Source organism: Lactuca sativa, chromosome 5 (genome assembly GCF_002870075.4).
Source record: "Lactuca sativa cultivar Salinas chromosome 5, Lsat_Salinas_v11, whole genome shotgun sequence".
Classification (NCBI taxonomy): Eukaryota; Viridiplantae; Streptophyta; class Magnoliopsida; order Asterales; family Asteraceae; genus Lactuca; species Lactuca sativa.
In genome coordinates this window covers 330,870,656-330,880,491 of record NC_056627.2, presented here as the reverse complement: position 1 = coordinate 330,880,491, position 9,836 = coordinate 330,870,656, and the positions used below count along the sequence as shown (strand labels likewise).

The following is a 9,836-nucleotide window of genomic DNA, read 5'->3' as shown; positions in this document are numbered from 1 at the left end:
TTTTGTTAGTAGCAAAATGAGGTGTAGTGTGTTAACGGTGGCACACCACATCCTTCACTCTAATATATTAAATTGTTTTTAATATTTTATAGTTTTTAAATAATTTATTATTATAAATTAATAGCGTGTTTAATTAATTGCGTCCGCACCAGATCAAATGGATCGTACCCAAACCGGACATGCTTTCTTCTAGACATGTTCAAGATCATCTTGGTCCTACCTAAATGTAACAACTAGTGATTAATTAATATTTTATAACTGATCACATTACTAGAGTAAGAAAAAAAACAGTAACAGTAATTTTTTTTTATCAGGAATTAAAAAGTACGTTTCAGTAATAAATTGTTTTAATTACGTTTGCGATAGTTGTATCATTTTGGACATTATATAATGCAATAATATCGAAACCACCAATAAACCAGGAGCTTCAACTTCTTTGGCATGGCGCCCTTTTCGTCATTCTTTGCCAATAACCCCGGGACGATGAAGCAATTATCGATCTACAAATGGCAAATGCAGATGCAATAGAAAAAATTCATGGAACCAAAAACAGAGGGAAATTGAAACGAAAACAATGCATGGCCATCCGGTTTTTCCCTTAATTTCAACATCTTTCTCAACGAGACTCCCTTCCCTATCATCATCATCCATTCCTCTCTAAAACGAAATGCCTTCTTCATATCTCCATTTCTCTGCAACTATAATTCCTTAAAATCGATTACTTATTTACCTTTTGCTTTCAATTTCATATCCGTCTCTCCAAAATTCGTTTTTGGAGACAATTATTATAGCGATCGAATCCCAGGTACGTTGTCGTTGATTTACCTTCCCTCTGTTAACAATTGATTTGTCTCTCGTTTATTAATTGCATTGCGAGTTTATATTGTTATTACTGTGATCTAATTTAGATTTCTCAATATCATGATCAGAATCTCTCTAATTCTTAAGATCATCTTCTAAATGAATTAATTTTCAGAGCACAGAATATGATTTTAGGGATGATTACATGTTTGCTTAAGCCGATTTTGATTCTCTCAATTTTTTAGTGACGATTGTTCTAATCTAAGCCTCCTTTCTCAAAATCTTACATATAGAGACTACACAGCGGGAATTTTGATGGTATTTTCTTCCGTCATCATTTGAAGAAATTACAAGCACCATGGCTACTGCAAAAGCTCTTGAACCTGCATTCCAGGGAGTTGGTTCTAAACCGTATCCTTACCCAACATCAATTTCTTTTATCATCATCATCTACTTTAAAGAACATTAGAAATTCAGTCATTATATGCATGTATGATTCGTTTGCATTTGTTGTTAGTTTTTCACTTAACACCTTGTAGAGGGCTTGAGATATGGAGAATTGAAAACTTTCAACCAGTTCCTTTGCCAAAATCAGATTATGGTAGATTCTACATGGGTGATGCATACGTTGTTTTACGGGTTTGCTCATAACCTTTCACAATTTCTATTTCAGTTATAAAATGTTATTGTTTTAATCATTCATACATTTGCAGACTTCTAATGGAAGAGGAGGTGCTTATGGGTACGACATACACTTCTGGTTGGGAAAAGATACAAGCAATGTATGTATAACAACATCCTATATCCCAAATTAAATAACACTTCCTTATTTTTTTTTTAAGAAAAAGTTCAATTCAAATTAACTAAATGTGATAATCAGGATGAAGCTGGAACAGCTGCAATAAAAACAGTTGAGCTTGATGCGATTCTTGGAGGGCGTGCAGTGCAACATAGAGAGATTCAAAGTCATGAATCTGATAAATTCTTGTCATATTTCAAACCATGTATTGTGCCACTTGAAGGTGGTGTTGCAACTGGATTCAAGAAACCTGAAGAAATGGAATTTGAAACAAGATTGTATATATGCAAAGGGAAAAGAGTTGTTCATGTGAAACAGATTCAATTCTCTCGATCTTTGTTGAATCATGATGATGTGTTTATCTTGGATACTAAAGAGAAGATCTTTCAATTCAATGGAGCAAACTCAAATATTCAAGAAAGAGCTAAAGCTTTAGAGGTTATTCAGTATTTGAAGGACACTTATCATGAGGGAACATGCAATGTTGCAATTGTTGGTATGGGATATACATTTAAAGCACATGATTAGTCAATTAGATTTACATTTATCACCCTTTTTTTATTTTTGTTTTTATAAATCATTTCAGACGATGGAAAACTACAAGCGGAAGGTGATTCGGGTGAATTTTGGGTTATCTTTGGAGGGTTTGCTCCTATTGGCAAGAAGGTTCTTGGTGATGATGATATAATTCTAGACAGGACACCTGGCAAACTTTTTAAGTACGAATCTCCTTTTGGTTTTCTTTAATCTTTATCTGACAAATTATCTTTTACAGAATTCTAATTTTTTTTTTTTTTTTTTTAAAGTATTGGTGGATCAGAGGTGAAGGATGAAATTACAGGATTTACGAAATCGACCCTGGAAAACGACAAATGTTATCTAATGGACTGTGGGGCGGAGGTTTTCGTGTGGGTTGGTAGAGCAACACAAGTTGATGGTAGAAAAGCTGCCATGCAGGGTGCTGAGGTAGGATTTGGTTAATTACATTTTTACCCTTTGACTGATTCTCACCATTAAGGTCCATTTGTAGGAGTATATCACTGCTCATGGTCGACCAAAATCCACCCTTGTAACCCGATTAATTCAAGGTTATGAGACGGTTGCATTCAAGACTAATTTTGAGTCATGGCCATCAGCAGCTGCACCTCAAGCAGAGAATAGAGGAAAAGTAACAGGTAAATAACAACCTACTTTCATTCATCATTTTGGAGTATTTTTTATTACTATAATTGGATTGGATGATTATTAAGCTATAATTGGGGTTTGGACTTTGGATTATAGCGCTGCTGAAGCAACAAGGTGTAGGCCCAAAAGGAAAAGACAAAAATGCTCCGGTAGCGGAGGAAGTACCTCCTCTGCTTAAATCAGGCGGAAAACTTGAGGTGTGGACTATCGACGGCGGTGCTAAAAAGGCGGTTGCTCATGAGGACTTCGGTAAATTCTACAGTGGCGATTGCTACATTGTCCTTTACAGTTACCATACTGGAGAAAAGAAGGAAGAATTCTATCTTTGCTATTGGATCGGAAAGGATAGCACAGAGGTAAATCAAACAAACAAAATCGTCTGTCGAAATCAACTAAACGATTGAGCGATTGCGTTTTAACTCTTAATCGATGTGTATTAATTAATCAACAGGAGGATCAGAATACAGCTGCTAAATTGACTACATCGATGTTCAATTCACTGAAGGCGAGACCTGTACAAGGTCGTATCTATCAAGAGAAAGAACCACCACAATTTGTCGCTATTTTCCAGCCGATGGTTGTTTTCAAGGTACGATCGTAAAACATTCATTTGATTTGCGAATCGAATTCCTTTTCTTCTGTTATGGAATTTGACGATAAATGATGATATGAATTTAGGGCGGATTGAGTTCTAGCTATAAAAGCTCCATTGCAGACCAAACTGACGAAACCTACAGTCCAGATTCTAATTTTATTATCCGGATATTGGGAACTGCAGTGCATAATAATAAAGCTGTTCAACTTGATTTTGTATGCTCTTTCATCCTCTTGTAGTGAACTATAGGGATATGATAATAATTCTGGTGTTCATGAGGGAGTTTTTCAATATTTCAGGTGCCGGAAGCTTTGAATTCATATGAATGCTTCGTTATACAATCTGGTTCCCATGTATATATCTGGCAAGGAACTCAGAGTACTTTTGAACAGCAAGAATGGGCAGCTAAAATTGCTGATTTTTTGAAGGTATCATTTATTCATACAACAATTAATGTGAAAGAAAAAAAAAAGAATTCAGTAATCAATACTTTATGTTATGTTATCTTTGATCAGCATGGGGTAAAAGCAAAATTCCAAAATGAAGGAACAGAAAGCTCAACTTTCTGGCTTGGATTCGGAGGGAAACAAAGTTTCACTAGCACCAAAGTATCGCTGGAGACTTCTAGAGACCCTCACTTGTTTGCATTCTCACTCATTAAAGGTTTCATTTTCACAAACATATAATAACACCACTTTAGTTTTACTTTTTTTCTTTTAAATATTCAATCTCTCTAACTAGTTTTTTTGTTACTATTTTTGCTATGCTTTGTGGATTTCCAGGAAAGTTTGAGGTGGGTATGATACATTTTGCTCATTCCATTTATATATTTGCAACACAAATGTCTAAAACAACTTTTTATTTATTTATTAATTAAGATTGAAGAAGTTTACAACTTTGATCAAGATGACCTGTTGCCAGAGGATATCTTGATATTAGATACACATGCTGAGGTGTTCGTTTGGGCTGGTCAAGCGGTTGACTCAAGGGAGAAGAAAAATGCTCTTGACCTTGGCCAGGTAACGGAACAAGTTGTACCACGTTTGACATGCATTGGATAATTGGATATAATTCATTTTTTGATGAATTTGATTTCAGAAATACATAGAATGGGCTGGATCTCTTGATGGATTGTCGCCACATGTGCCATTATACAAAGTAATGGAAGGAAATGAACCTTGTTTCTTCACAACGTATTTCTCATGGGATCCTTCTAAACCATTAGTATGCTCCTCTCCTCTCCTACATTACATATACTTAATACCCATTTCAATTAATATTTACATGTTAATTTGGATTCTATGTGCTTTTGAATGCAACTAGATTCATGGGAACTCATTCGAGAAGAAGATTTCAATACTGTTTGGGGCAGGCCATGCTGGAGAGGTAATTAGTAAATAAGATAATTGCAATTGGGATATGGATTGCCTTATATTATAAGGTTGGACGAATTCTATGGGGAAACCCATTAGAAATCGTCCAAGGCCTTTAAGGAAAGGAGTCCATGGGTTGCACCCTTATAAAACCAAACCAAACCGATTAGTTTAGTGATTTTATTATTAATATAGGGAAATCAAGGTGGTGGGCACACTCAAAGGGCTTCAGCCCTGGCGGCGTTGAACTCGGCTTTTCAACCAGGAGGAGGAGGAGGAGGAGGTGGTGGCGGTGGTTCTGTAAAAGGATCGAGTGGGGGAGGGGGATCACAGAGAAGAGCTGCAGTTGCTGCATTATCAGGTGTTCTTACTGATGTGCCTGTTAACGAACCCTCTCCTGAAGCCTCACCCGGTATTTTCAATTTACTTTTTAAAAAAAAAAAAAAAAAATCTATTTAATAACAACAATGTATTTATACGGGTTGTTTGTTGAAAATACAGAAGCACCTGAACCTGAACCTGAACCCCCTGCAGAACCTGAACCGGTTCCTGAAGAAGATGATTCGGAACCAAAGGTAGAAATCGAGGAGGACGAAAATGGTATTTTATCTAGTCCATCCACTTTCACCTATGACCAAGTTAGGGTCAAGTCCGAGAACCCCGTTCCTGGAATCGACCTTAAGAGACGAGAGGTTACTTACTTCATTACTTTTCAAAATTTAACTGTCTTTATATAAGACTAGACTGGACACTATTGTCCAGTCTTGTTCATGTCATGTCATGTCCTGATAATGTGGACATGACATGACATGCTCTTTTATTGTGCATAATGAATGATTTATGATGATGTTTCAGGCTTATCTTTCTGTGGAAGAATTTGAGTCTGTGCTGGGGATGACAAAAGCGGATTTCTATAAATTGCCGAAATGGAAGCAAGACGTGACAAAGAAAAAAGTTGAGCTATTCTAGAAAATAAATAAGTCTTGAGGTTGAAACCAAGTAATAAAAGATTAAAGACCACCCTTTTTTCTAAATATATCAATCAATAATGATTAATTATTTACAGTTTGTTTTGGCACACACGATCATAGGTGTTTTTGTGATCGTTTGTGGTATATTATGATGATTATAGCGAATATTTAGTATCGGTTTTTGTTATTTCATGTGTGATTAAAGAGTGTAGTTATACACTGCAAATGTAACACCTCAAATTGTATTACATAATGGATAAAGGTTTTATTTAATGTCGTAATTCCATGTTTTCTTATTTTGTTCAAGCCTAGTCTTTATTAGATATATACTACAGAGAATGCATGCCAATTGCCTTGTATCCTAATCACACCTTTGAAAGTCTCACTAATGACTTGTTATCACCTAGAAAATTCTTTTTTCTCTATATATATGACAAAAGAAAAAAGAAAGTTGGGGTTTTATACTCTTATCACCTAACAATCTCTGAAAAAAAATGCTCTATTTAAACCTTTGGTCGCACCACACTCTAAACACATGCGCCCATACTTCATATATTTTATAAATATTTATCTCCCAAAAATATCACATAAATATGATATTCAAAATATTTTAAATGTTAAAACATGTTTATAGTCATCCACTCTTTGAAACTACTCTAGTACTCTTATAATCTAAAATTCATATATCGTTGGTATCACTATAAGATGTATCCTAAACTATGAGAACAAATTTAATTTGGAGTAAAGCAGTAAACTTTGGTTACATAATTAATTTCAACTATAACTTAATGTAAGGTCACACATTATCATCTGATGAGTCAAACACTCTACACGCTAACTGTCAGCGTCAGGGTCAACTGTCACCATCGGCGCCAACGCCTCAAGTCTTATCAGCGTCAGCGTATAGTTATGTAATCTTTGTATGTTAGGTAATGATACAGATATGTATAGAATAGATAGCAGATCCGATATCTTTGTGATGAGAATCGGTTCTTAGTAGATTAGATCCAAACCCTTCAATCAAAGGATATACTTGTATAGATTAGTATATATTCAACATTAGGGTTTCAAACCCTTTGTGACAACTCGTTTTCTTGATGAAAGACAATTTGGAGAATTCTTCGTGTTCTTTACTTTTTCTGTTCTTTATTTGTTTAGTTTGGTTTGTTCATGTTTATCATACTTGAAGTGTATCCAATCGATATAAACCTTCAATTGGTATGAGAGCAGGTTTTTTATACACTCAAGTAATCATGTCGACTTCCAATAATCTCAAATCCTTTGGTCTCAACAAGATTCCTCCTTCCGATGAGTACAACTTCACAATGTGGAAAACTAAGGCCATGGTTCTTGAAACCGTGGACTATTAGATGCGTAATATTGTTGAAAAAGGTCCTCATGTTCCTATATACCAACCTATGGTCAACTCATTAGCCTTGATGTGAAAGCTAGAGTAGCGATAGGAAACTCTCTTCCCTATCACGTGTATTATCTTGTATAGAATTGTGAGCCAACTCAAGAGATGATGGATATGCTGACACTGGCCTATGAAGGCACTATGGAAGTTCAAGCCACTACCATCAATAACCTTAATCAGAGATACAAACACTTCTTCGCTCAGCAAGGTGAATCACTAACCCAAACGTTTAACATATTTAACTGCTTGATTAATGGTATGTGCATTCTAGGAGTTGTCAAGCATTCTTCTCAATTAGTTCTAAAGTTCCTGGACTCTCTTGGGAAAAGTGGGAACATCACACTGATGTACTTAAAAACAGTGAAAAGATCGATACCATGGATCTGAACTCCTTGTTTGGAAAACTTCGAAATTATAAAGAGACCAAAGCTCTTCGTAAATATATCATGAAAGAGCCAAGCAAGGAAAAGTCTTTAGCATTGGTTTCTCGAAAAGAAGTAATGAAACACATCAATGAATCAAATGACTTAGATCAGGGTGAAGAGAGTGGTGAAGATATCATTGATGAACTTGTTGCCAGTGCTACACTTATTTTCAAACGTTACGAAGAAAGCAGATCAAATAGGGCTCGAAGAGCTTAGTTTAAAGGAGGCAGTTCAACGAGGAGATCCACTTCAGAGAAGAAAAACTCAAGTAATTGTTTTAACTGTGGAAGCCCTTACCATTTTGCCACAGACTGCAAAGAGAAGAAAGAAACTCAAAGTTCTAAGAACTATGAAGTGTTGTACAAGAAACTATTAGCTCATATGAAGAAGGAGACCATCTCTCTGCCAAAATCTTTCATGGCAAAACAAGAGGATCGTGAAGAGTGGGTGAATGATGAGGAGACATTTGAAGATGATGGGTTGGATGTTAAGGGTCTAATGACTTTTAACAATGATTCCCCTGATGGTAATATCAACATGTGTGACACAGATATCTCTCAAGCTGTCCAAGGATCAAGTCAAAATCTAGAACATACTTGGTTCCTAGACAGTGGGTGCTTTAGACACATGACCGGTCTCAAGTCCCTCTTAGCAGACTTTGTGGATAAAGATGGTCCTATGGTGGTTTTTGGCGACAACAATGAAGAAGTTGTCATGGGCGTTGGAACTTTTGAGTGCATGGCGTTCAAGCTGAATGATGTGTAAGTTTCTTTTTGATTGTAATGAAGGAGATGTTCTTGACTCTAACAATAAAATTGTGCTCAATGCACTCAGGGACAACAACATATATATGCTTTAATTTTATGTGTTTAGACAATGCTACTTTATGTTTTTGAGTTTATGCTTCGCTACCATAAAACTTCTGAACATAAGCTACTAGAATTTTAGTTTACTATGACTTTTTGCTTCAAAAATTCTTTTTAACTTTTATTTTACCAAAGAAGTATACATTGTACATTATTCTACCAACATTTTTCTATGCATGTTCTTCTCTATCGATAGTGACCTTATCCGATTTGTTTATTTGGAAAAGATCAGCGTGTCATTCCTTTGGTGCAACATCTTCTGAGTATACACTGACTCTACATATTTTCTTCTAGACACATATCACTTCCATCTTGAACAACGTATTTCTGTTGTAATGGGATGAAGTGAAGTTAGGTAACATAGCACGTCTAATTTGTAACGCCCATAAAATTTACGCCGATTTAAAACATTTTAATCCATTCAAAAACCATTAAGTTATTACAACTTGTTTTCAAAATAGTTTAAACATCAGAGTATCCCCAGAACCAAATCACAAAATCATGAAATATGAGGAGCGGTACGATCACGTCTTTGTCTTGCCACGATCTCCTGATGTACCTGAAACAATAAACTGAAACTGTAAGCCCGCAAGCTTAGTGAGTTCCCCCAAAATACCCACACACACATAACTATACACATACAACAATGAACAACATACTATGGGCCCAATCAACCATCCGGTTGGAATACCCCTGGCCCTCAACCTTCGGGTTGGAATGCCAACATACTATGAGTCCAATCATCCTACCAGGATGGAATACTCTCGGCGCACAACCATCGGGTTGGAATGCCCGGACACCTACACATACAACAACAACTACCATGGGTCCAATCATCCCTCAGGATAGAATACCCCAGGCCCTCAACCATCAGGTTGGAATGTCATCCTACTGTGAGTCCAATCATCCTACCGGGATGGAATACTCCTGGATCACAACCATCAGGTTGGAATGCCCTACCTACTATGAGTCCAATCATCCTACCGGGATGGAATACTCCTGGCCCACAACCATCGCGTTGGAATGCCCACACACTAACAAACATGTGCACCTATCAGATAATCACATAACAGTTTATAGAAACAACATACTAGGGCCCTATCATCCTACCGGGATGGAATACCCTCTACTACTGCTCAAACATGTGCACTTATAACAGACAATCTCCTACCAACATTTAGACAGTCAGACCATCTATAGGTCACTAAGCATAGCCACATCCAATCTACCAGTATTCCGATCTAAATAATCAATACTAACACATAATCATCCTTTCTACCAAAATATCAACTAACGTATCACAGTAGTAACTATCTCAAATAACAATCAAAGGTCCAGCCTTGGTGCCTTAGACCCTTGGGTATAGTGAGTATAACTCACCTTGCAACTGCCGAACCGAACCAC

The 9,836-nt window shown here is 36.4% G+C and overlaps 1 protein-coding gene across 1 annotated transcript; it reads left to right on the top strand.

Moving 5' to 3' along the window:
* Window positions 1–504: 504 nt before the first annotated feature.
* On the top strand, window positions 505–6,005 carry LOC111887598 (villin-2). Its single transcript, XM_023883770.3, has 20 exons — window positions 505–805; window positions 1,095–1,212; window positions 1,341–1,440; window positions 1,515–1,583; window positions 1,682–2,096; window positions 2,187–2,319; window positions 2,407–2,566; window positions 2,631–2,775; window positions 2,882–3,141; window positions 3,237–3,374; window positions 3,464–3,595; window positions 3,680–3,808; window positions 3,896–4,043; window positions 4,163–4,173; window positions 4,259–4,399; window positions 4,479–4,604; window positions 4,704–4,766; window positions 4,949–5,165; window positions 5,255–5,445; window positions 5,609–6,005. Exons 2-20 carry the CDS (start codon window positions 1,160–1,162, stop codon window positions 5,720–5,722), a joined length of 2,745 nt encoding a protein of 914 aa, XP_023739538.1. The 5' UTR covers window positions 505–805; window positions 1,095–1,159; the 3' UTR covers window positions 5,723–6,005.
* The last annotated feature ends 3,831 nt before the right edge of the window (window positions 6,006–9,836 follow it).